At 38.1% G+C, this 27,722-nt stretch overlaps 2 protein-coding genes and 1 long non-coding RNA gene across 12 annotated transcripts in view; 1 reads left to right on the forward strand and 2 right to left on the reverse strand.

The window, feature by feature from the left end:
* PDK1 (pyruvate dehydrogenase kinase 1) overlaps positions 1 to 27,722 on the forward strand; it is a 52,777-nt gene that overhangs the window by 15,127 nt on the left and 9,928 nt on the right. For 2 of the 6 annotated variants that reach the window (XR_013347462.1, XR_013347465.1), the window contains exons 3-12: positions 1,025 to 1,096; positions 1,953 to 2,137; positions 2,432 to 2,527; positions 2,820 to 2,897; positions 6,921 to 6,997; positions 7,888 to 7,986; positions 9,300 to 9,410; positions 10,723 to 10,836; positions 10,947 to 13,286; positions 13,482 to 13,886. Coding sequence is in view for 2 of the 6 variants with exons in the window: in XM_077829613.1 (XP_077685739.1) it covers positions 1,025 to 1,096; positions 1,953 to 2,137; positions 2,432 to 2,527; positions 2,820 to 2,897; positions 6,921 to 6,997; positions 7,888 to 7,986; positions 9,300 to 9,410; positions 10,723 to 10,836; positions 10,947 to 11,087 (973 nt within the window). In the remaining 4 variants the exon portion in view is untranslated. Of the gene's footprint in view, positions 1 to 1,024; positions 1,097 to 1,952; positions 2,138 to 2,431; positions 2,528 to 2,819; positions 2,898 to 6,920; positions 6,998 to 7,887; positions 7,987 to 9,299; positions 9,411 to 10,722; positions 10,837 to 10,946; positions 13,373 to 13,481; positions 13,887 to 16,523; positions 16,647 to 24,218; positions 24,303 to 26,353; positions 26,609 to 27,722 lie in introns of those variants that run through there. The other 4 variants (XR_013347463.1, XM_077829613.1, XR_013347464.1 and 1 more) reach the window with 4 other exon arrangements.
* Positions 7,692 to 10,953, reverse strand: LOC144271942 (uncharacterized). The gene is made up of 2 exons (XR_013347466.1): positions 9,642 to 10,953; positions 7,692 to 9,553 (listed from the first exon to the last, which is right to left on the reverse strand). It is a non-coding gene; the product is annotated as an uncharacterized LOC144271942 (long non-coding RNA).
* Positions 14,505 to 27,722, reverse strand: part of LOC144271939 (neurabin-1-like) — an 83,238-nt gene continuing 70,020 nt past the window's right edge. For 3 of the 5 annotated variants that reach the window (XM_077829606.1, XM_077829605.1, XM_077829607.1), the window contains 2 exons: positions 20,017 to 20,205; positions 14,505 to 16,141 (listed from right to left, as the gene is read on the reverse strand). In XM_077829606.1, coding sequence (XP_077685732.1) covers positions 15,974 to 16,141; positions 20,017 to 20,205 — 357 coding nt within the window. In that variant the 3' untranslated portion in view covers positions 14,505 to 15,973. Of the gene's footprint in view, positions 16,142 to 20,016; positions 22,682 to 27,722 lie in introns of those variants that run through there. The other 2 variants (XR_013347460.1, XR_013347461.1) reach the window with 2 other exon arrangements.

Consider the following 27,722-nt stretch of genomic DNA (forward strand, 5'->3'; position numbering starts at 1 on the left):
CATATCACTGTGAGAAAAGCAGCCTCTGCTCTCTCCCTATTGCTCTTAGCTGCTACGGTGAGATGGCTGCCCTCTGTTTTGCTGCCACATCAGACCCTGGTGGGTGAAAGGTGTAACTGCAGCCCCTCTCCAACAGAATGTATTTTCTGTGGAGAAAAAAAATCTGCAGGGGACATGAATTCTTCACATGTGCAGTGGTGCAGAATTAATTCAGGAGTAATCAGGTAGAACTTAGAATGAATTTAATGAGTGTTAAATTAATGTGAAAGTGAAAAATTGACAGAGCAGCTGCTCATATAATAAAATACAAATGTGTCAATTAAGCAGTCACATTATTGAGAGGCTTACGGGAATGCATTTTATTGGGAAAGTCGCTTATTTCATGAATTTATTTAAAAAAGCACAACAGGAAAAAACATTTTAATGTATATTATAGGAAAACTGACTTGTTTATGAGTTATCACAGCCTTGAGAAGCAGTCTGAAACTTGTGTGCATACAACCCTGCACCTAAAGGGTGTTTTAAATTGGCCAGATAAATAGAACACTATGTTTAATCTGTTACAACCTGTTCATTGTAAAAATTCAAACTTGGCATACAAGTAGTTTAGTTCTCAAAAAAGCTGTCAAAATGGAGTGCAAGAAAAATATGACTAGCTTCTTCAAGTGTGAAAAACATTTTAAAATGATTTTACTGAGTTTTAATGATTTTTTTTTATCCATTTGAATGATTTAAAATTTGTAACAAACTAAAAAAAAAAAAAAAACACTTTTGGCAGGAGAACAAGCCAAGGTATTTTCAGCATACAAGATATTATTTTGAAAGTTGAAAGTTCCTGAAAGTAGGGGCTAGTAATGAAAATGCCTCTTTAACCATAACTATAACATGACTGTTGTGGGTCTGTGCTATTGTTCATGATTACAAGCTAACAAATGTTAAAAGAAAATTGTTAGTGTCTTCACAAAATAGAAGATCTGTATGGAATAGCATGACAAAAATCTAGCATACAGGATTTATGTTTTAGGTATGTTCAGAGTCTTCAGGAAATCCTTGACTTTAAGAACAAAAGTGCAGAAGATTCAGAAGTTATTCATAGGTAAGTGTGTTTTTAAAATACTTTAAAATATGTATATTTATAAACAATGGCAATTGATGGTTAAGATGAAGAAAATCTCTAAGGGTATGTCTACACAGCAACTAGACACCTGCGTCTGGCCCAAGCCAACCGATTTGGGTTCGCAGGACTTGGGCTGTGTAGACTTCCAGGCTCACTTTGGAGTCTGAGTTCAGAGACCCTCCCACTTTGCAGGGTCCTAAAGCCTGGGCTCCAGCCCGAGCCTGGAAGTCTACACAGCAGTGAAACAGCCCCACAGCCCGAGCTCTGCGAACCTGAGTCAACTGGCAAGGGCCAGCTGTGGGTGTCTAGTTGCTGTGTAGACATATCTTAAGGGCCTTGACCTTTTAGTAATGGATCATAATGCTAATATGACCCACAGTTTTTCACTAAATCAAGAAAAATGTTTTGTTTTTGATTTACCAAAAGTATAATTCTGGTCCCCAAAACTCAGTTTCTGTGAAATTGTAGAAATTGAGAGTGAGTAAAATGGTGTGGTTTAGATAATGGCACATGCAACCTTTTACTTTTAGTTCAGTTCAGGTCACCAGTATCTGAAGGTAGTTGCCATTTGACAGCCACATGGTGATCTCTGCAAACATTGTTGGTCTCACTTCAGTTCTTACTGAAAAATATCTATCTATAAACTCCCCTATTATATATGGCACCCTTATTGGTAATTTCAGTTTAAATGAGGCTGAAAAGTGACTATCTTTTTCTGCTAGGGTGGTTCTATGCTATATGAGTAAATAGTGGGCTTCACTTTCCTTTGCTGACAGGAATTTAGTGAGTGTTAAATTCACCTGAAAGTGAAAAATTGACAGTTCATTAATGTTAGGTTTACAGATACTGTGATAACAATCCGGAACCGACACAATGATGTAATTCCTACAATGGCTCAAGGTGTGATTGAGTACAAGGAAAGCTTTGGTGTTGATCCAGTGACCTGTCAGAATGTGCAGTATTTTTTAGATCGTTTCTACATGAGTCGCATTTCAATCAGAATGCTCCTCAATCAACACTGTAAGTACTACTGTTACAGGGGAAAATTCATGAATGGAATGTGTTGATATATCTTATGTTTATCTTTAGGTATTGATTATTTACTTGAACATGCTGCTTACAGCATCATCTTGATCCATTTGGAAATACCTGTGTATGCCTATAAAGCATTTTTTTGTCATCAGCAAATTTTTCTTTAAGAATGCCAGAGCCAGAAATTATAAACTATGCTTATTCTGTTCCATTCAGCAATGCTGAAGACATGAAAATTGTGAAATTTTATTGCCTATTAAACATTATTTTCTTTGTTGGCAGCTTTGCTGTTTGGTGGAAAAATTAAAGTTAATCCAGCTCATCCAAAACACATTGGAAGCATTAATCCTAACTGCAATATTGTTGAAGTTATTAAAGGTAAATTCAGGCAGACCAGCTGAACAAGAATTTTGAAAAGGTACATTAAAATCTATAGAGAACTAATATAAATTAGGTTCTTCTTATATCGTACTAATATCATTTTTATGTAGAGCAGAAAACTCCAGTTCAAATTTAATATGATTTTGTAGTTAAACCAAAGGTCCACAATAAGAGTGCAGAATAGTTTTGGTTTTTAGTTGATGTTCTTTTCAATAAACTACAAAACATCTGAAAAAAGGAGGGAAATGTATTTTTTGTATTTACATTTTTCTGTTTTGATTTCCTGTAGATGGCTATGAAAATGCTAAGAGACTTTGTGATTTGTATTACATGAGCTCTCCAGAACTTGTGCTTGAAGAGTTGAATGGTAAGTGTGTGTGGAAATTGGGGATCCTCCTCTTTCAAATGAGGAGCATCAGGCTGAGCAGAAGGTTTTATGATAGTTTTCCACTGTTGATCTAACACAGTGTCTAAGGGGTCTGCGAAAGGTTGTTGTTACCATAGAACAGTGGTTTTCAACCTGGGGTCAATGAACCACATCTAAGATTTCCACTCCATTTGGACCTCCATTTGCAATTTTTTAGGGTTCTGCAAATGGAAAAGGTTGAAAGCCACTGGTCTAACAACTTTTAACAGCCCTGTTTCCCCTTCCCCAAGATCTTTTGTATCTTTTGTGTGCCCATGTAAACAAGTATTTGCACCACCAATTGTGACAAAACAGCTTTTGAAAATTTGACTACAAGCATTCATACACAGATGCAGCAGAATTCTTATTTTTTAAAACTAATTGGGAATTGGAGTTCATAAATCAAAAAAATTAATGAAATTGAACACCTCAAAATTACAGTGGGAACAGTGCACTAATTGAAATACGGTGCACAGGATCACATTTTTTAGTCCTTCAGACCGCTGCAAAGCAATTTCCAATGCAATAAGTGCATTCAAACGCAAAGGAATGTTGACTTGTTTTTTATCAATATCATTTTTGTTACGTGACTTTGGTTTTTTTCACCATTGGGAAAAATGGTTCGTATAAAAGGTCATCTGTAAGATTAGCATTTGTAAAATTGAGGTTCTAGTGTACAGAAACATGCACATGTATGCGTATATTAAAGTTACTTGAGCTCATCCAAAATATAGTGGTAGCATTGATCCAAACAGCAATGTTTTTGAAGTTATTAAAAGTAAATTCAGGCAGATCTGCTAACAAGAATTTGGAGTGATCTAAATTGCATCTACAAATAATTGCATGACCAAAAATACACCCCTTATTTATGCCTGCAAAAATGAGGGCACACGAAGGAAAGCCTGATTAAGGTTGGACTAAAAGTGAGGCCTTAATTATATTTTATAAGTACTTACCAGTTTTATTCTTTTGACTTTGGTAAGTTTACCATTCCGTGTCAAGGTAAAATATGTTCTCCTCCATACTCCTAGCCTGAGGGTTGGAAATATTTGTAGAGAAAAGCACGTTAAATTGCTACAGGTGCCTCTAAGAAACTTTGATTACGAAGTATGATAAATCACACTAGTTTACAGTGTAGTTACAGTTTGGATATACAATCATAGGAATGGAGGGCTGGAAGGGACCTAGAGAAGTAATCAAATCCAGCCTCCAGCACTGTGGCAGGACCAAGTAAACCAAGGCTATCCCTGACAGGTGTTTAATCTGTTCTTAAAAACCTGTGATGGGGATTTCACAACTTTTCCGTGGAAGCCTATTCCAGAGCTTAACTACTCCTATAGTTAAAAAAGTTTTTCCTAATATCTAACCTAAATCTCCCTTGCTGCAGATTAAGCTCATTCTTGTCCTACCTTCAGTGGACATGGAGAACAATTTATCACTGTCCTCTTTATAACAGCCCTTTAGTTATTTAAAAACTTATCAGGTGCCCTCTGTCTTTTCTTCTCAAGACTAAATATGCCCAGTTTTTTTTAACCTTTCCTCACAAGTTTTGTAAACCTTTTATAATTTTGTTGCTCTCTGGCCTCTCCCCAATTTGTCCATCTTTCCTAACGTGTAGGACCCAGAATTGGACACAGTACTCTAGCTGAGGCCTCACCTGTGCTGAGCAGAGGGACACTACCTCACATGCTTTACATACAACACTCCAGAATATTAGCGTTTTTCACAGCTGCGTTACATTGTTGACTCATTCAGTTTGTGATCCACTATAACCGCGGATCCTTTTCTGCAGTTCTACCACTTGGTCAGTTATTCCTCATTTTGTAGTTGTGCATTTGATTTCTCCTTCCTAAGTTAAGTATTTTGCACTTGTCTTCATTAAATTTCACTTTGGTAAATTCAGACCAATTCTCCAGTTTGTCAAGGTTGTTTTGAATTCTAATCCTGGCCTCCAAAGTGCCTGCAATCTCTCCCAGCTTGGTGTCATTTTTAGATTTTATAAATACGTTTTCCACTCCATTGTCCAAGTCATTAATGCAAATACTCAATAGTATCGGACCCAAAACTGGCCCCTGTGGGACTCCACTAGATTCACCCTCCTGGTTTGACAGCAAACCATTGATAACTACTCTTAGAGTATGGTCTTTAACTAGTAGTGCACCCACCTTAAGCTAATTTCATTTAGACCACATTTCCCTAGTTTGCTTATGAGAACGTCAGGTAGGACTGTATCAAAAACCTTACTAAAATCAAGATATACCACATCTACTGCTTCTGCCCTATCCACTAGGCCAGTAACCCTGTCAAAGAAGGAAATTAGGTTAGTTTGGCATGATTTGTTCGTGACAAATCCTTGCTGGCTATTCCTTGTAACCTTGTTACCCTCCAGGTGCTTACAAATTGATTAATAATTTGTTCCAGTATCTTTCCAGGTATTGAAGTTACACTAATTGGGCTATAATTTCCCAGGTCCTCTTTTGTTCCCCTTTTTAAAGATAGCTGCTATGTTTGCCCTCTCTAGTCTTCTGGGATCTCAACAGTCCTCCAGGAGTTCTCAAAGATAATTGCTAATGGTTCCGAGATTGTTTCAATTAGTTTCTTATGTACCCTAGGGTGAATTTCATCAGGCCCTGCCAATTCAAAGAATATTTATATAAGTTAGATATATTCAATCTGTTATTTCCCTATTTTGGCTTGCATTCCTTCCCCCTTGTTATTAATATTGTTTTGAGTATCTGGTTGCCATTAACTTTTGTTTTGAAGACTGAAGCAAAATAGGCATTAAACACGCCAGCCTTCTTGATGCCATCAGTTTTACCTCTCCTTTCCCTCCAAAGTGGAGGGACCTACACTTTCATCATTCTGTTGCTCCTAATGTATTTAAAGAACCTCCTCTTATTGCCTTTCATGTCTCTAGCTAGGTGTAACTCATTTTGTAACTTAGCCTTTCTGATTGTGTAGTTACATGCTTGTGCTGTTTTTTGTATTCCTCCTTAGCAATTTGTCCATATTTCTATTTTTGTAGGATTTTTTTTTTTTATTTATTTTTCAGGTCTGTTAAAAGCTCCTGATGGAGCCTTATTGGTGTCTCACTATTCTTCTTATCTTCCCTTTGTATCAGGATAGTTTGCGGTTGTTCCTTTAATATTGTTCTCTTGAGAAACTGTCAGCTCTCCTGAACTCCGTTTTCCTTCAGATTTTCTTCACATTGGACCTTACCTACCAGTTCTCTAAGTTTGTTGAAGTCTGCTTTTTTTAAGTCCATTGTTCTTAGTCTGCTGCTCTCACTCCTTTATGGTTTTTGATAACTCATTATCACTAATGAGTATAACTGGAATTGTGTTTATTATATTAATTATGTGATTTAATTACTTATTGTTACTATGTTTCATACTTAGAATATATATTTTTAGATTTTAGGTACACTCATTATGCAAGGTCCTGCTACACTGTAATTATACTTTAATGTAGTCAGCTGGTTTTATGGATTAATGTTAATTACAGGCATTAAATTCATAAAGCGTGGCCACAGTTGAATCACACTGTAATTGCAATGTAACTGCAGTGTAATTAATCATTATTGTAAAGTGTGACAATTTTTCAAGACCATCTTTTTAAAAACAATTATTTCCCCTTCTCAATTTTATTACTAGAAATATGTTCAAATAAGATCTCCGCTTCTTCCCATTCCCTGGAAGTTGTAGGGCTCTGCACTCATTGTGTCCCATAATCTTGTTTCTGACAACTCAGTCTCTACAACAACTGATCATGACATCACAAACGCAGGATTTGGACTTCAGAACAAATGTTTTCATGATTTCTATTCAGTTTTTTTTTTTTCATTTCCCTGTACTGTGTTTTATCAGTGAAAACAGCCAAAACAAAACCAGATTCTATTTGTTGTCTGAACTACTTGGATATTACCAAAACTAACACTGGGCTTCCAGTATGTTGTCTAATTGATTGGGTTACTTTCTTTTCCAGCAAAATCATCAGGACAACCCATGCAAGTAGTATATGTACCATCCCATCTCTATCACATGGTTTTTGAACTTTTCAAGGTTTGTACAGTAGGATTACAAAATCTGCATGGCATGTTTGTGTACTGAGGGGTGTATTTGACATGTTGAACTAATTTTTAAACAACAACTTGCAAATTTGTCCCTGCAGTTGCAAGATTCAGACATCTAAGTTCCTGACTGCACTCACAGATCAGGTAGATAGATGTCTAAATCTTATCATTTGTACACAAATGACTGTGTGTAAAATCAGAGGCTTTGAAAATGTGTCCTGTATCTTAATCATTCATACAGGAATACTAAGACTTCTATATCAAGCCACACCTCTTCAGATTCTTTTCTAACATACAGAACCTATGCATGCTGTAATTTAATCACACTAGTAAAGCAATTCAGAACTAAAGCTACACTTTTTCATAGGCTTGTAGACTACTAATTTTTTTTCAGATTGACTCTGATTGGAGAACCAGTGAATTTAGGACATCACACAAGACGGATAGGTGATAATTGAGAGATAGACTGTGTAAAACTTTGTTTTTTATTAACAATTGGTGGTATTCAACTCCAATGGCTTAATTAATCCTTGGAGAGAAGATGTTTCTGCGAGAATTCAGCTCCTCTCCCATTAAAATAAGGTTAGCTCATGATATACATTTAAGTCTCCCCCAGTAAGACTGTAGCAAAGCCAGGCAAGACCAGACTTGATATTCCTGTGGTAAAAAGCAAGCAGGAAATATTTTTGAAGAAGAAATATGTTTATTATATCTTTATACAAGTACAAAGAAGCAAAAATGGAAATACAATCTATATAGGGGCACACATAAAACTGTTTTCCTAAGTTGACATTTTAACAGAACAATTTAAAAGTTACAATCAAATCTAAGATTTGATTAAAACTACTTATTTTACTTTAATTTTTAAATATTTCTCAGAATGCAATGAGAGCCACAATGGAACGCTATACTGATCGAAGCGTTTACCCTCCAATTCAAGTACATGTCATATTAGGCAATGAGGATTTAACTGTGAAGGTAACCGCTTTGTTTGATACTTAATTAGTTTGATGGAAAATAGTTAGTTCAGAACCTGCGGGGAATATTTTATTATGAATGGGTGATGTGACACGAAGTTTGTACCAATGCTGATAATGTATTGTGCACGGAATAAGACCTCTGTGGGATTTCAGGCCTTGGGTCAGTGATGAGTGGAAGCATCATAAAGTTGTCACAAGTCTCATGTGAATGGGAGATTGTGACATCACTTTAACCTTTCAACATATTTATTATTTTTTGTAGCTATAATGTAAATAAACCATGTTCCTGTTCAAGGATAAAGTGCCAATTTAGGAACGAAAGATAGCCAGATTTGTAGTTTATCCAGACCAGGTGGAAGTGACTACTTGAGTGAGGTGCAGAACAGGTTTGGAATAAAGTAAGTCCAGCACAGGTTAAGCCTGCCTATGGTAGGCCTTGCCTTGCCGTTATTTCTTTTAAGGGCAGCATTTCTCTTATATGGTTAGTGTTGGATTTCCAAGGTTGGCTGCAGCGTATAGGTTTTCCTTAGAATTTATCTTCACATAAGTAGAAACAAATCTTCAAATTTGCTCTAGTAGTAAATGAGTACTAATATATTGCACTGCTATGTAGCATCTTTGTTCCTAAAGTGCTGGCTAAAGCACTGAGAACTTTGTACCCTTAGGATTCAATTGACATGGCCACTGCTTACTTTTACTGAACCTAACTTCCTCCACATGAAGATTAGAAATTGGAAGGAATTCAAAAGCAGTGCAAAACATATAAGTGGGGTGTATGGCTTCTAAGGGTATATCTACACAGTCCGCAGCAATGAACCTCCCAACCCATGTCAAAATTCAGGCTTGTGCCGCTGTGCTAAAATTATCAGTGTAGACAGTTCGTGCTCTGAAGCCTAGGCTTCAGAACCTGAGCACCAGCCTAAGCCTAACTTCAAATTACCATCTACGCAGCTATTTATAGTGCAGTAGTGTGAGCCTGAGTCTGTCAACCTGGGTTGGGAGGCCCACTGCTGCAGGCTGTGTAGACATAACCTAAGTAATTCTGTGTAATTGTGGACAGTGCTTTTGGAGACAGCATTTTGGGAAACGTCATTAACCTCAGCTGGGATTTTGTGTGTATAATATTGCTGTGATTTATCAGCTGATGATTTTCTTTATAAAGTCTGATCTGATGATTTAATAAGGACAACTTGAGACTGTACAGTCTTCAGACTTTCTTTGGACTTTATTCTTTATGAAAATCAGCTTGTTTCTCTGTTCTCTTTTATATACAGGAGCCTAAAGTTAATAGTGTGTTCATTCATTTTGTAGATAAGCGACCGTGGTGGCGGTGTTCCTATGAGGAAAATTGACGGACTATTCAACTATATGTATTCAACTGCACCACGTCCCCGTGTTGAGACATCACGAGCAACACCTCTGGTCTCTAAGCCTTTTTTACTTTGTCCTCTTGAATATGGTTGATAGTTGGGAAGGCAGAAATTACCTGTATCTTTGCACTACTACGTGTTTTGGAGATAAATGAGTAGTCTAGCAATTCTGGTGTTAAAAGTTGAAGTGCCTTTCTGAAAAGAAAAAAAAAAATTATAGACTCTTACAGCATTAAACAGAATTTGTAGCCTTAATGGTAAATAAGAAAAACACTATATTTACCAAAATTTGAGTTTGAAATTCTGTTTCTTCAAGCGCTGAAGGAGAGAACAAGGAGCGACATTCCTTGAACTGTTGTAGAGTTACTGTAATCTGTTTCTAGGCGAGTACAGGACTTTAAACTTAGGTCCTGGAAGCAGAGTAGAAAAGGAAATTAATTTAGGAATAGAAATTAATTTAGGATTTTAGGAACTTCTGGTTGTAAAACTGCCCCTTCTTTTGGATCAAGTCCATACTTGTCATTTTGAGTGAAATAGCCGTTCAGTCGTATAATCCTGACAACAACAAAAGTACATAGCATATAGTCGTGCTGATAAAGAGCTTACTCCCATGGTCCTTGCAAACTCCTCGTGGCTTCAATAGATTTAATTCAAGTTATTTGGTTCCAGAGATACTGCGCAAATTAACTAGTGATTAAGTGAAAGGCATAATATTTCTAACTTTTGCTCAGTGTTTAATTGTTAACAATTTAGGACAGGGGTTTGTCAGACTTTCATAGTGTAGGCCACAAGCAAATTTAAGGAGGTTGCCTCTTGGGCCACCTGCCCTTTCATTGGCACTCATAACATCTCTGTCTTAAGTCTCTACCTTCTGAAGATCAGCAACAGCCAGACTAGTGGCTCCATGGGAATAGAGATAGTCATCCAATTTTCTGCAGCAAGGCAGAATACTTCTACTAGTGCTCTTGCCTTGGGATAGCTGCAAGTAACAGCACCAAATACTGTGTTGTATGGCAGCCCACAGAGGGAGGGTTTACTTTTTGCAGTCCCCAGGCTCTGCAGTCCTCTCCCCTCCCCACAAAGAGCTAGGAACGTTTTTAGGTAAATGGGTAGGAAAGGAGGGAAACTTGGAAACATTGGTGTATGGAGGAGTAATACTTAAGATTGGAGTCCTCACCACCTCTCTGATCTTATATAAGTGATTACTTTTCTCAAATGCTAACATGTCCAGTAATACGCTGACCCTAGCTGGATTTCCTCTAAATTAAGAAGTGCAGATATTGGTCTGCTATGCTGACAGTCTGCAGATGATGCAGTTAACTCAAGTGTGCTTTTATCTCTCCCCGCTACCCGCTTTTTATCAGGCTGGATTTGGTTATGGTTTGCCTATATCACGTCTGTACGCACAGTACTTCCAAGGAGATCTGAAACTATATTCCTTAGAGGGTTATGGTACAGATGCAGTTATCTACATAAAGGTATAGTTTACCACCTTTTGATATTAGTCTTAATGTAACTTGTAATTTTAATAAAGTTTAATATATGCTCAGCAAAATATACTTCACTATAGCTTCTGCTCTCTTTACAGGCTTTATCAACAGAATCAATCGAAAGGCTCCCTGTGTATAACAAATCAGCTTGGAAACATTATGTGGAAAACCATGAAGCAGATGACTGGTGTGTGCCAAGCAGTGAACCAAAGGACATGACCACATTCCGCAGTATATAATTGTACAACAGTCCAGAAAAAGTAAACATGTTTTTGTTGTCTGTTTGCAAAGGGATTGTTTAGCAGGTTTACACCAAACATGGTTCAAATACTTTATGTGAAATAATAGGAAGTTGAAGTCCATAACTGTTTTCCTATACTACTTTAAGGAATTAACTGAATTAAAACAAAATATGTAGATTAAGAAATACAAAGTGGAATAAATTACGGGTGTATTTCCAATTTACTTCTGTAGCTAGATCTTGGGAGCAGTAATTTTAGATTTTATACAGGGTCTAGGGTAACTTATTTCACACAACTTAAACTCTCCTAATGGAAGCATTATTGAAATAGCAGCTAGCCAGAACTGCTAATACCAGTTCTTTGTATTGAGCATTGGATGAAGTTCTCAAATGATCTCAACACTGATATATGAAACATTAAAGTAGTTAAAGCATTAAGGTTTATAAAACCTATCATGCAACCTTTCACATTTTCTACCATCTTCTAGCCAAGGAGCTCAAAAGCACTTTACAAACCTGAATAAATTTAGCAAAATTAGAAACAAATATCTGAATTTAAGTACAGAAGCTCCAATAGACAATCATGTATTGTTTTACTTTGTTCTGAAATCAGTGAATCTGAACATACTACTAGTAGTAGATGCATTCAGAGGGGCAAGGCAACAGCTGTACACTAAATTATTCTCAAGTTGTACTTGTATTTGCCTATACTGTTTATCAGCTATGGAAATCATTTATTTTACAAAATGAAGCTTTCTTTTTGAAAATCCAATCTTAACTGCTGCCTCTAGTATAATGCATTGCAGGTATAAAATACCAGTTATGGGTCTTCTGAGAACTGTACTGAAAATTCATGAGAAACAGAAGTTGGCATACTTACACTTACTGTGAAATAGCAGCTTCTGAGGGTTTACAGTAAAGATTTGCAGGTCTTCCTCTCTCTTTCTGCAGGTAATGTCCAAATACCACTTGTGGGTAGCCTGTGGCTTTGACACTCTGGTAAAGCCTTGAACTCTGGAATCATATATTAGGTGACAGCAGTAACTACTAATATGCAGAAACTCTATTGCAAAATCTGCATCTTTACTGAGCAGATCAGTGTAATAGTAGGACAACAGGACCTACCAGTTAACCAGGTGTATTAAAAGAGTGCAATTAATGTCAAAAATCAACTTTTGCTGTACTAAAATATTATAGGAAAAAAAGAGCATATCAGCTCTCTTTAGAGAGGGATGCAACAGTGTTGATAGCTTCAACTGTGCTGCTGGCCACACCGGCTATTTAAGCCCATATAACAATGCCGGGTCATGAATGTACATTCCACTGAATTTTCATATCCCCAAAAACTTAGACTGCTGCAGAGAAATACTTGCAGTCCCAGCGCCTAACTCAGATGACCAATCCTTAACTGCTCTATAAGATGAGGGTGAAAGATGTGCATGTGCCAGAAAGCACACACTATGTTTCAGCAGTCTACCAGGTCAAAATAGAGCAGGGGATGGTATAAAGGTCTGCCTGATCACAAGCCTATGATTTCTTGTTATTGAATAGATAGGGAAAGAAGCTGGAACGGTAAGTATGCTATAGTCCTCTATTTTGTGAGAGATGACTTCAGATGAATTCCTCATCTGTAAATTGAGGATAGATAGGGGTGTTGTGAGGGTAAGTTTTGTTTGTGTGGCACATCACCATTGTATATAAGTGCCTAAAAGGCAATACAATGTAATCAAATTAATGCCCCAATCCTGCAACTGAATCCAGGCAGGAAAGGGTTTGCGGAATGGGGTAAAAATTTATATGAAGCAGGGGAGTGTTTGCTAAATGTTTGCAACTGTCACTCTTGACAGCCTAATACTAAAAGTAATAGAATTTGGTTTTTAAAATAGTTTCAAAACTTATGTTTAACATGGTAGAACTTTTTAGAATAATTTGTATAAAATTTTGAAATATTTAATCATACTTCCACTTAAGAATTAAATTGAACTGATTTTAGTAATGTCTAAGAACAAATATGCAAAATCATTCTAACAGACTATAACAGTCTGCCTGCAATGAACATCTATCCAAAGAATAGAGTTTTTATGTGGAATTACTGAAGTAGAAACCTTTGCTTGTATCTTTGCTACCTATGGCTTAACATACCTTTTGATTATTAGGAAAAAAAAGTCAGTGCCCCGAGCAAACTATTCCAATGTAGGTTTCAGAGTAAGAGCCGTGTTAGTCTGTATTCGCAAAAAGAAAAGGAGTACTTGTGGCACCTTAGAGACTAACCAATTTATTTGAGCATGAGCTTTCGTGAGCTACAGCTCACTTCACTCACGAAAGCTCATGCTCAAATAAATTGGTTAGTCTCTAAGGTGCCACAAGTACTCCTTTTCTTATTCCAATGTAGATATTTCAATAGTTTTTTCCTCCTCTGCTGGCTGTGGTGAAAATTAACTGTTTAGTAAATTTCAGAGTGTGCAGTATTTACTCCTAGTAAGAGTAAAGATAGTTGACTTGCTATGTTTGATTTACTTCACCACAGTAGCTGGTTCAAAAGATTGATTTTATATATACACATCTTCATTACTGTACTGAAAAATAATCACTTATTGCTAGTTGGCTGTTGAATATCAAAAGAAAACAAACTGGTTGCAGAAATAGCGAAATGGATAGTTATACTCTCTTGAAACAGTGGGATTAAACCCTATATTTATATTTAGAATTGTTGGTTTGTGTGTGATAAAATGAAACTGCAATGTGAAATTTTTTATTTTATCATATTGAAGCAATAAATGTGTCCATTAATGCAATTTATAAAAATCAGACTTTCAGTTGACTTATTCTTTGGGTGATTGGGGACTGAAAAAGTTCAAAGGAGTCATCCAACCCTTTCAGGCCTCAAGTGCCAGGGGCTGTGTAGGCAGGGATGTTCTCTTTCAAAGAGTAACTTATGCATCACAACTGGTCACCTTATCTGCACCTGTTCAACTGCCTCAGCACTGCAGAGACAGGCTTTTGAAACTAATTCAGGTATCCTCCTAGATACAGCACTCAGCTTAATGGCTGCAACCTTCAGATGCTGTGGAGCTGACAGAAGGAAAAACCCTAGGACACTACATCAATAACCTCCATTCCATCCATCAGCCCTTCATTCATTCCTTACATACACAAGGAAGAGGGGACCCAGGGATGAGGGGGGAAAACAGTGCCTGGCATTGCAGATCTTGCACCACCCTAGAATTCTGACCAACCTGTCCCAGCAGACAAAAATTCTTCTCTTTTGCGAGCAACAAAGAACTCCTCTGGCCACTCAACCTCTGGAAATTGATTGATTGACTAGATGTAAGGTAAATTCCTGGAATTCACTAATTTCCCAAGAATTAAAAATAAGCAAAACAATAAGCTGCTTTTCTTAATTAAAACACAGAACTGAAAATAGAGAAGGCATTTAATAGAAATATGAACTTTACATTTTATTTGAAAATCAGTAGAGTGAATGTGCATTTTCACAAAGTTCTTTCCTCTTCTGAATTTCAGAGAAATCTTCCGTATTTTAAACACTTGAGAAATGTCAGAAGTGAAATGATCATTTAATTAAAAATGAAAAACATTAATTCATACATTTAAAGGAGAACTTGGTCCACATAATTGCAATATTCAAACTAGCAATTCAGAATTCCATGATCTTGTAATTTTCTATTCCACTCCATGATGGAATTAACATTTTTATTCCATTATTTTTCTGGAAAAAAAAATCTAAGGAAGTGCTTTTGTAATATTTCTACAAGCTGTTATGCAATTACACAAGAACACATATCAAATCATGTTCTAAACTATTCCAAGAATCAAATCCTCCTTTAAAAAGAAAGTCTATAGTCTATAACTGAACAATTAAATACAATGCAGAAACCCAGTGCTTCATTGATAAATTTTTTCTACAATTCTCATCTCCGTATTTTAAGTATGGAAAAACAGTATTGTTTAAAATTAGCAAATACATAAACTTGGTCCCCAAAAATCTTGTAGAGAGTAGAAAAGAGACATACTCATTGCAAATTCATCTTATTCATAGCATAAAACTATAAAACTATATTATTTAGGAAAAATATGTAAAAAATGATCTTTTATTTATGTTTACACCCTGTTCCAACACCTCATGGTGTAGCTTACAGAGAGAATTTAGTGTTATGCTTAGCATAAGTAGTTTGTGAAAACTACTTACATACTACTTTCAGTAAGCTGCAACACATGAAATTCAAAAATCAGCATATGACTACAGTAAATTTTGAATTAAAAATGGACCACTGGGAAAACACAAGATTTTAAAGAAAACAATTCATTAAATTTGAAATACATGCTTTGTTTTTTTAAATAAATTTGACATTGCTGTTTTCTTAAACTTAATTTTTTTCACTTTACAACATCAGTGGCAACAGCTAAACAGTGTCACACTTAACTTGATGACAGGATTTTCTATTGTCCATATGTCAGATTAAACCCAATATTTATAGTTTAAGTCAACTGCAAGAGTTGACTAATATTTGAATTAATACTTCCCCCCGCAATGTCACATCCCACTTTCCACAAACATATAAGTTTCAATGGATATTTCACGCATATGGTGTTTTTACATATCAGTCATAGAAGTACGCACAGTACTTAAGGCAGAAAGTTAAATTATTGTCTGTTAGTACAGGCAGAGTCAACTAGATATAAAAATATTGAAAACATTATTTCATTTTAATGGAACATGTAATGGGGAGGGAATACAGAAATTAAAGTAAATAACCTACCATGTTAAACTGTTGCACTTTACCTCCTCAATTGTACAATTATATACAATTTTGTTGCACTTCTTCAAGTTGAAGTAAGTCTGTGCTAAAATAAAACTAAATCATTTTAACAGCTTGATTCTACAGCAGCTACCACTCTGCCACTCTTGCGAACTTCTCTTTCCTTCTTTTGAACTTTGTCTTTCTGTTTTTCCAGTTTTTCTTGTGTTTTTTTAATATCCTTAATTTTCTTCTTTATTGTGGCTCGGTCATTTTGGCTGGAAACCCCCAGAGCCTTTAAGAGAAATTGTGTTTAGTTACTCTGGTTTCAAGAAAGTATTACGGAAGCTGCAAGAAATTGTACAGTTCCTTACATCAGACATAAAGGGAGTAAATCTGTAGAAGATAATTTACAGTTTTTTTAACTGTAATGTGAGATGGTTGCCTTGCTGATAAATGGGGTGGAGGAGATGTAGCCTAGGTTTTGTATTGTTGTGAATAGTAAGTTTCATGTGGCACTTAAAGTGGAGCATCTGAGACTTTCTAATGAGTGATATAACAAAATCAAATTGAACTGTTTTAAATTAATCTTCTGCTGACTCCCTTGATACAGCTGCATAAATAGTACATAGTAACAGCAGTTAGTGTGTATTTCTTCTTCCCCGCTTCCTTTACAGAGAATGTTGCTGAACTCAGATCAATCATCTGCGGTATTTAGTAGCTTGAGAAAACCTCTACCTATGAAAACAACTTGCAGAAATTTAACAAGTGTCTTTTAAGACAGTCACATACAATTCTTGGAGGTTCAATGAACTGAATGAAACAAAGCTGCGTAAGCTAATGGGTGAAAAAGCTGCTCTTCGCCCCAGACACAGTAATACCTTTAAAATGCCAAAATCCAACTTGAAAAATTTGTTGGAAGATACAGTAAGTAAAAGTGGGTTTGTGCTGTTTTTTTTTTTTTTTTTTTAAATCACTTCATATAAAGCAAAAAGGGGCAGGCTCAAAGATTCCAAGCCCCCACCCCTTAAAAAAAAAGTAGGATATTTTTTCTGGGGTGATTTTACATTGGAAATTCAGGTTCTGTTTGCCCAGGAAGACATTATCACAAATGAAGTTGAAAAAACAACACTGAGAGCTAAGTAACTGAGAAGGAATTTATAGTTGCTGTTTAAAATCTGATTTTTTTATAACATTTTACTTCAGAGATTAGCAATTTGAGTTAACATTTGTGAGCGCCTTCCTGCCTCCTCCCTTGGCAGCACTGACCCTAGTCTCCAACACCTGCCACAGTGAGCCCATTCCAACCCCTTCTGCTGCATTGTTCCATTCTCATTCCCTTCCTAACCCTTTTTCTAGCTTATCGTTGTCTCCTGACTCCTTCCTCTCACAATGCAAGCCCACCCTGGTCTCCGCTATCCTCAAGAAAACCCACAACACACATCCCACAACATTGTCTCTCCAACGGTTTCACGATCTCTCTCCTCCCAGTCACCTCAATTTTTCAAATATGCAGTCTAAAACTGATGTAGTTAATCCCTCTCCATCAGCTCTTTATTTCAATCCTTGCAATCTCTCTTTTCTCCACTCTACTGAAATGATTGCAAGGTCCACCAGTCTCACCACTCGGGGGGGGAAGGGAGGAGAGGGGACACAGCCCGGGTAAGGCCAGATTCTGCTCCTGGCCCCACTCCCAGCGTTGGCTCCAGACTGGGAATGGAGCTGTGGCCAACGGCCAAGCCTGGGGACAGTGCTGGGAGCGGAGCCATGCTGAAGTTGGGATGGGACCAGGCGCAGAGACGGGAGCACCACTGGGGGCAGGACCAGAGCAGAGCTGGGGGCAGGGAGGGGCTGGCCAGCGCTTCCTCCCCAGAGCTGTGGCCCTGCTCCCTGCCCTGGGGGATGGTGGTGGTGCGGACGGGGTTAAGGTGGGGCACAACCCTCAAAAGTTTGGGGACCACTGCTTTAAAGCAATAATGTAACTGGGAACTGATGATCTGAGATTGCCTCTCACCTTGGTGCCACCTTTTTCCCAGTGGTCTGTCATCACCTTGGATCTGTTAACCTCCAGGTAATATTGTAAGGGCCAGCTTTCCACCCAGGCATTTAGAAAGGGAGTGTTATTTACTTATTAGGAACCATTTATTTGTGACAGAAAAATACCCTACTTTTTATACTGAATATTAACACGGGATTGTCTATCTCAGTTATTGAAAGCATTGCAAGAACACAGGGTAATATCTTTTAATAGAAGGTCACTTTATAAATCAAAAGGATGAAATCAAAATAAAAAAGGGCTGAAACCAGTGCTCAATGAAGTCAATAGCCAGACTCCTATTTATTTCAGTGAGTATTGGATCAGGCCCTAAATCACCACACACATTTTTCAAAGTAATTTTGAAAAATCACTTGCCTCACTGACACCTGAGGTGTCATATATAAAGGTATAGTAGACTTGTGATAGCAATACAATCAGACTTTTGAACCAGGGTTGGTTGTTCGTTCATGCCATGTATTAATCCAATATTAGGGTAATATAAAAAGGAATTCTATCAGCTTAATAGTTTTTTAAAAAATAGGTTTCTTTGACTATGTTACTTAAACCATAATAGATCATTATAATAAATAATCTTTCTTTAAACACCACTTTGCTTGTTTACTTTTTGCATTGCTCTCAGGTAGGACAGTGAAAATAAACTAGACAGTTCACTTCTCTAGAGACTGTCATTTTAATTTCACTTCCAGGTTCTTAGGCTTTAGCACAGCATTCAGTGTAAACAAGCAATGCAGTCCCTTTAAAAAAAAATTCCAGTGGACTTCTAAATGAATTCATGGAAGCATTTCTATTAGTCTTGTGTTTGCAAAAGCATGTTTATAACTTAAATTTTGAGTAAAACTGGACCTTACAAAGTACTTTTCAGGCAACTAAAACTAATATAATATTAAAGGTAGATGTAGTAAAACTGAAAGCATCTTCCATAATTTTAATCTGCAAGCGTTTATACATTTCATCTTCCCTAATGACACTTTTGTATTAACGTGGACAGTAACATTTGTGAGTAGAGTGCATTTCAATTTTAGATCAGCAGATGGCAACATCTGATTTCAGTTCCCAAACAGCAGTGTTATTTTCTATCTGGAGAATTTGAGTGCAATACTGTGAAAATGACTGCTTGAAGTACCAACGGGCCACACTTCCCATAGTTATCTTTTAAATTACTGAATATGGTTTTCCCTACTGTCCAAGGAAACATTTCTGTGTTAAGTTATAGGAAATTTAGAGTTGCAAATCCATTCCAAGAGACAGATGTATTTAAATGGCAAAGTTAAAGGTTCATAAACCTACATTTTTTCTTCAAAAAAGATATTCTAATCCCACTATTAGTCACTAGATTTTGGTTTCAGACTTTACTGAACTCTGTTAGAGAAAACCTTCTTTTAGAATAATACCTTTCCAATCCAAAAAGTAGTCTAACAATATGAACGAACGAAGAAGAGCTGGAATGGACATGCAGCATGCAATTATCAGAGGCAAAATGACCACCTCAGCGCGGCAGCTGGTTGTCTCTCTTGGGTTTTTTAAAAACCCAGCTATGTATCAAGAAAACATACAAGGAAAGGCTTCTATTTAATAATAATAATAAAAAAAAAATAATAAAAAAGGATAAAAAAGATCAAAGTAGGCTCTTCAATAATGGTCAAATCAGAAAGTAGTAAGGTCTTAAGGAAAGGGGACTGAATTTTCATCTGAGGGCCATGGATCTTAATGAAAGTCAGATTTCTGAACTATGTAAATGAGTTAGTTGGGACCTATTTTGCTACCACTTTTGAGATAAACATACCACTCCCTTTTGGGGCTTTAGTTGCTTTGAGTTTTAATATATTGTCACCGAGGAAGAACTGTTTAGTTTGCGCTTTCATTCTATTATCACATCCTTTTCATAATATTTTGATACACTTCACCTTTAATTTGATGTCATTCACTAACTGATCTTCTATTCTACCATGCCAAGAGCACAGCAGTAACTGACTTTTAAAAAAACCCAATGTTCATCAATGCCTGAATAGGAAAAGGATAAGTATCTATATTTAAAAGATGTATGTATGAACTGGCAATCAAACTCCTACCGTATTTATACATTACAAATACACACAGGGGCATGTACTTACCTTCAACTTATCACTGTCAAGCAGCATTAACTGCTGTCCATCTATATTCTTGGCGGTAAACTCTGCAATGTATTGCTCCATGTTCATCCCCATCAACCAATGGCATACCTGTTGGGTTGTCCACTCTGAAATTGGTCTACTGTGCCACTGATTTTGTTTTCCTGTTGCTGCACATTCATCATCTAATGCCTAACCAATCAAGAAAGTTACAGTGAACAGTTTAAAATGAAACATTTTTCCGACTTAAGCATACATCAAATTTCAGTTACCGAGTTTGGGTAACAAAGTGTGTATTTTCAATATAATGTAGCAATTCTATCATGCAAAATCAATTTACACAGAGTAATGAACTTGAGAGTTAAGTATCTTAATGAAAACGTTTTGATCTAAATTTAACTGGATTTAAAAAGTTTTAAAAATTGTATTTTTCCTTCTACAAAACTTAGTATTTGTTTAAGAACTTACAGGGCCTCATAACTTGTAGTCTGTTATGTTTTTTTAAATCCACGACATATAAAAGCATCACAGTAGCCAAGATGACAAAATTCATCACAAAAGTAAGTAAGAAGAAAATTTGCAAGGCATTTTAGTTCTGTCTGAGAAGTTTATTTCTCATGGAAGTCTAAAACACTGACTTAAAACCCAGGATTAATGTACCCAAGTGCAAGCTTCCTCAATCAGTTAATATAGCACAATCCTGACATGTAACAATGTTGCTCCTCCTGTGCTGTGCCTAAAAACAAACAAGTGACAATTGAGTCATATGCTGTGGCAATTTGGGAGAGTGCATAAACACCTATGAGACCACTCACTTTCCCCTTGTGACCATCCCATGATTTTTAAATGTCCAGTTCTCAGTTAATAATATCTGTTTAACATAAATAACTATAGTTATTACTAAATTTGGCATATTTCTCCAAAATCAGAAGACCTGTTTATTCTCTTACTTCATCCTGGCACACCAATATTTTATCTTTAGTTTCACAGGCTAGCCAGTAAGTTACCTGAGGAGTATCAGGACTTGCAGTATTCCATTGAACCTGTACCTCTATAGGCATGCCTTCCTGGCGAGGTAACATTTACACTTTTTTTTTTTTTTTTTTTGCTGCTACTGCTGTTGCTGACAGCTCAGCTTTTCTGGCTGAGCTACAGCTGTTGCTAGATGCGAACTGGTAGCCTCAGCTGCTAGGACTGGACTACAGTTCCAGCTGCCGACAACAGAGGCTGCTGCAGGGCTTGCTAGCTCCTACAAAGAGGCTGCTCCCTGCCTGTAAAAAGCCTGAGTGGTGTGGCCCATGTTGGCAGGTGGAGCAGCAGCTGCCGCCTGCTCCTTTCATTTTCTCACACTGGAGAAGGGGAGACAAAGGTGAATTAAGCATGGGGCTCAAGGGCAGAGACCCATGAGAATGTGTCTCCCTCCTGTCCAGACAACTGCAGGATGTACTGGACCATGGACAGGGAAGGTGTGTAGAGAAGGGTCTTTCCCATTACTAAGTAGTAAAAGGAAAGACAGCCCCGCATACTGTGTATTTATTGTACTTTTCAGATCCATCACAGCCCTTCTACTTTACAATATGTATAGGATTGTATGTATAGGATTTTCAGTTGTGTGTGTTCTCTTACTAACCTAGGGGAAGGCAAAACTATTTTTTCCTTAGCTTAGGGAGGGTCGCTATGTCAAAGTTTGAGAACCCTTCTCTTGCTTTTACTGGAAACAATTAGATCTTTGTCTATTCAGGACAAGGGAGTTTGTGCCTGCCTCCGCCCTAGTTAATATACACAAGAGAGGCCTCACAATTGTTACAAAATAGCTCAGTGAGGAAACAATCTTCCAAGCAATGTTGTCTGAAGTACTCCATGTAATGCCTGTATCTGGATAGAGACAGAGTGAAGTTTTCTACCTAAGATATCAGGCAGTAGATTCCTGAAGTAGAGAGAGAAAATCCATTGTACACTGCTAATGGGAATGTAAGAGAATTTAAAAAAAAAAAAAAAAAAAAACAGTTCTGAAAACAATATACTTCTGTGTACCAGAGTTCAGGATTCCTTGATCTGATGCAGTAATCCAAAATATGTATTAGTAGGACAGGAGCTCCAGATGTCCGCGGCACCAAGAGACTCAGAATAAAGTGTGTGTTTTGTTTTGTTTTTTAACTGCATCTCAGGTTCATGAGGATTAAACCTCTGATTGCAGTAAAGGCAACTAAAATTATCTGACAATTTACACTTTAAGATCTGTGAACTGAATGTATTATTCAAACAACGACATTTTCATATTTGATTGTAACGAACAATGAGTACAAACATGTTTATACAGAACAGCTATTGGGAATCCTAATTTTTGTGAACACAGCTTTTGCAGAATATGAACAAGTCTACTTGACACCTATTTTCCAGGACAATCTTGAATGTGTTCACCTAGGGGGGAAGAACCATCAGCACAAAGAACAGAGCTTGTTATACTACTCATTGCAAGTCGTATATAGGTCAAAAGCAACATTACTTTTAATCTCCATGCCATACTAGCAGCTGCTAGAGATACTCATAAGTCTTAATTCATACTTTCAATCCTTCAAGTTTGACCATGGCGTGAGAAGGTTCTGGAGAGTCCTGTTGTGGTTTCCTCAATAGAAGCAAGAAAACAAGACTAGATATGCTGCCAAAGCTAAAAAGTAAAGTAAAATATTATCCAAATATATTTAAAGTTATATAAAGTATATGAAATCTGGAGTTAAAGTTTACTTATCAGATTTATATTTTGTTTCTTTAATCTATGGTGCCTGTATTACAATCGTATTGTTGCCAGTCCAGAACATCAGTACTTAAGAGGATTTATTCCAGTTACATAAACAGGCCCAGATTCTTTGATACACTAAGTTTCCACTTGATGTAACAGGAGAAATCAGGTCCCTCAGGGAGTCTGTTACAGCTATCTGGCTCTCAGGGAGGATCTGTGCTGCTGGCCCTCAAGCTGTGCTAACCTACTCCTGCTGGCAACACTCCAAGGCACTGTGACCCAGTCATATCCTCAGATACTCCTTCCTGACCCAGACCCTCCTACACTAGGGGTCACAGTGCAAAAACCAGGTACACCAGTTATGCCAGCTGAGAGCTCTCCCACACCAAGGGAATTCTCAGCTGGTCAGATCTAGCTGCTTTCCAGCCCCTTTGCATCTCTAGAATACCACAAGAGGGCCAGAATCTGGCTCATACTTTTTTCCTTTAATCCTATAAAAATGATGTATTAACATTACAGTATTATATTGCTTACTGATTTGCTTATTATATACAATAATTTGTAAAATCATCTTATTTACCCTCAAGACTTATTTTTTTATTCCTCCAAAACTCTTTGCCCTTTGATGCTGACAGGTCTTTTACTCTCCACCAGCTAAGATTATAATTTCTGACTCAACTTGGCAGACTCAGGATGGTCTACACTAGAAAATTAGCTTGGCATAACTGCATTGTTCAGGGGTGTGAAAAATCCACACCCAAAGCAGTGTAGTTAAACTGACCTAACTCCCCATGTAGACAGATTTATAGGGTTCTTTGAACATGTATTATCTATATATCAGAGGAATTAGGGTCAAAAACTCAGCCTTTGCACTAAAACCGTCTAGAACACACCCCCACTCCCAAAAAAGGGAAGAGATTGCTGACCCTACACACATTTTTATTTTTCACTGCCACACAGGGGAAAGCATGGGGGAGGACAGAAGAAAGAAAAAAATAGCTAAAGCTTCTTTAGAGAAAATTGAGGGGGTGGGGAAACAGCATGCTAGCCTTTTATAATTTAACAGATCTTATAATACAACAATGAATGTGAATGCGATTAAAAGAACCGAACTTCTCATGTGGGAAGGCTTAAAGAAAGGGGGAATTAATCAGTGTGTGCAGAGACTAGTTCTTTTGAGATGTGTCCCCCATGGGCGCTCTAGTTCAGGTATGCGTGTATCCCACACGCCTTTGATCCGAGATTTTCATTAGCAGTGTCTGTTCAGTCCACACATGCAGTGTTCATATCCTCGTGTCCTGCACGAAGGCTGTATCAGGGAAGAGGTTTCCCACACCTTTAATGAATCTTACAGTTGTTGTAGAGTGAGCAAACAGCAAGAACCCTCAATTGCAGAAAGAAAAGTTGTTAAGGTGGCCAAATGAACCTTAAGAGAACTTACTGACATTTTCTTTAATCGCAACAGATAATCCAGAACAAGCAGAAGCTAGGTGGATTCAGGAACAACTTTCCAGAGCTCACATCAGTTACTAAATCCCCACTTTTGAAGGTAAGCATTTCTGGTTGAATCTTTCCTATAATTTAGAAATATCTGCTGTAACTCTGCAGAACAGGTCAACTAATTCCTACAAAAGGAGGTAGAGAATTTTCAGATTGCGATGCAGCAGTCAACTGGCGTCCTGGGAGAGAAGCTGAGGAACAAGTGGAAGATTTATTGTTGGACAAAGACCTAGGTGAAACAGGCAAGGAAACTATGCCTATCTCGACCACATCCAGACTATTAGGACAACTCTGGCCTTGTCCTGTTAGATTTTGTTCACAATTCTGACATTAAAGCTGCCAGGGGAAACGCATAAAAGAGCTTCTTCGTCCTAAGGAGAAGGAAGGCACCTAACACCTCCACCACTTAACAGAACAGATGACATTTCCTGTTCATAGCAGTGGTGAAGAGCTCCACCTCTGGGAATCCCCAATTCCCATTTGCAGTCCTGGGGGGGTGGAAACCTGCTGGGAGCATCGGCATTCCCATTCTGCCTGCCCAGGAGATACACTGCTGAAATTCTTAGGTGTTTTTTTTTTTTTTTTTTTAATGCACTAGTTTCATAACCTTATTGCTTTGGCACAGAGGGAAAGGGATCTCACTCCTCCATGCAGACTGATCTAAAACATGCAGGCCACATGGTCTGTCATGAATCTGTCTGATGAGAGGCAAAAAACGGAGGCAGGCGTTTCTGACTGCTCTGAGCTCCAACAGGTTGATGTGGAGGATGGTTTATTGAGGTGACCCTCCGCCCTGTACCATGAGAGCATCAAAGTGTTATCTCTAGCCTAACAGAGATAATCTGTTGCTAGAGTTACCCTTGGCATAAGCTGAAGGAAGGGAACTTCCTTCCCTACACTGCAGTGGTCCTTCCACCAATCTAGGGAGTGCTTCACTTGTTGGAAGAACCGACACCCTTTTGTCCAGGCTATGTCCCTTTGGTGAGCCAACTGATCTGAGCCATCCTGGAAACAATGAAAGAGTAATCTCACATATCCTGTCACAAAGGTGCAAGCCACCATGTGACCTAGAAGTTGAAGACAGTTTCTGACTGAAGTCTGAGGGCTCCCTTGAATCGTTCAGACAAGGGTTGACAGTGTCATGAATCTATTCATGAGAAGGAAGGACTTGGATACCAAAGAATCCAGGGATGCCCTATAAATCGTATGTTCTGTACAGGAGGAGTCAGATTTTCTCAAATTCAACTGACGGCCCATGTCCAAGAATAAAAAAAGTGCCCTCAGCATAGCAGCCAACACCTCTTGATACAACTGACCCCTGAACAACCAATCTTCAAGGTATACAATATTACAATTGCCTGATGACACAGACAGGTGGCCACTACCAACTGAACCTTTGAGAACACTCCCTTTGCTGAGGAGGAGTACCCAGTACTGAAAATGGACCTGACCTATGACAAAAATGCAGGAATTTTCTGTGGGATGGATGTTTCCCTGTGTGGAAGTATGAAGGCTGAAAACTAAACCCCTGAATTTAGAGAAGGAATTATAGCCGTCAGAGTCACCATCTTGAACTTTTGAGACTTCATGAATTTGTGTAAGGAGTCTTAAATCCAAGATCGCTGTCCAACCTCCATTTTACTTTGACACAAACAAGTACATTGAGTAGAAGCCCCTTCCGTTGTGCTGATCAGGGTCTGACTATCACCCCCAAGATGAAAAAGGGAGTTTATCTCCTGTGAGAGGGGTCCCTGAAGAGAGATAGGGAAGGTGAAGGAGGAGGAGGAGTGAGGTAAAATGGATAATGTAGCTTGAGGATATTATTTCCAGTACCCATTTGTCCAAGGTGATTCACTCCCATGCTTGCCAGAAATGGAAAAGTTAGTCTCCAAATGGGCAGGGGGAGAGGCCAGCAAACAGTTGCAGCTGACATGCTAAAAGACAAAGTCTGCTGTGAACTTGCATCAAGTGGGTTAGTGGATCTTTCTCTGGAACCTATGCTCTTTCTTGGAAGTTCCATTAGTCTCTGAAACCCAGAGCTTTGCATCAGGCAGGATCTTTGGGACGACTGCTGTCTACTGAATTTTCTTTTGTTTGCAGGAGTGTAGCTGCCCGATGAACATAATGAGGCCCTGGAAGCTGCAACAACTTGTCAGTATCCTCCATGAACAACTTCAGTCCATCGAACAGGAAATCCTTTACCATATTCAGGACTTCTCTGGGGAAACCAGACAACTGTAGCCAAGATGCCCTGTACATCATCACTGCCGTGGAATTGGAGTAGGCTACAGGGTATCTGCATCATCCAGAGCTGTCTGGAAGGATGTCCTCGCCAGTAACTGTCCCTCATCAATGGTAGTTTGACATTATTCCCTTTGGTCTGGAGGAAGGTGTTGAATGAAAACTGAATTTTGCATAATTTGTGAAGTTATATTTAGCCATCAGTTCCTGTAATTCATGATGCAGAATTTTATCGTTGTAGATTAATAAGATTTCCTTCCTAAAAAGTCCAGGCACTTCAGGGCTGTCATACGAGGGGGAGACGGCTTATACCATTCGTTCACTGGTGTCTACCAGAGAGTTGGGTGGAGGGTGGGAAAATAGAAACTCAGAGTACTTGGTGGGAACATAATACTTTATCGGTTCTCTCAAACACAGGTGTTACTGTGGCCAGGGTTTCCCAAATGGTTTTTGCAGGTTCCAGCAGAGCCTCATTGATAGGAAGGGCAACCCCGGATGGTGTTGCGGAGTGAACAATATCCAACAGCTTCTGTCGTTATTCTTTGATCTCCTTGAGAGGTATCTGTAGGGAATCTTCCATATGTTTAATGAGGTCTTGAAATCACTGACAATCACTGGCCAAAGGACGAAGCGTCATTACCACCTCTTTGGGTGATGAGGATGAGATGGTAGTGTGAGGGGTTGCTTCTTCATATGCCCTTGCCTCCTAATCCTCAAACCTTTCCTCTTTTTGAGTGGTGTGATGGGAGAGGAGAAGCTTGGGTCTCCCCCATCATCCCAATGGGAGAGGGTTGAGGCGTTGGAGAACTGTTGACAATAAGCTATCCAGGGGTCCCAATATGGCCATTGAGCACCATATCTGGTGGGGCAGGCAACCAAGGTTGTTTCCACCAAGAATGATGAGTTCCCTAGAAATCCTCTCTGTCTCTTTGAGAAAGAGGTTCCTATGTGGGTACACAGGAAAACCTTGGACAGAGATCAGCGATACTGAAGGGAGATCCCCAATTAGAGGATGAAGAGAGATGGAGAACTCCAACTGAAAAAGGAGGTGAATCAAAGAGGTATATGGGTCAATGACAGAGTGATTCTCGATACTGATGGAGACTCTGGTTCCATAAGTCCCTTGGGTACTTAAAGTCTTGCAGTACTGAGCAGAATTGTGGTAACCATTGTTGTACCAAAGGCATGGTATGCCCATCCCTGCAGGATGGTACTGAGAGTTTCACAT

Source organism: Eretmochelys imbricata, chromosome 11 (assembly GCF_965152235.1).
Source record: "Eretmochelys imbricata isolate rEreImb1 chromosome 11, rEreImb1.hap1, whole genome shotgun sequence".
Lineage (NCBI taxonomy): Eukaryota > Metazoa > Chordata > Testudines > Cheloniidae > Eretmochelys > Eretmochelys imbricata.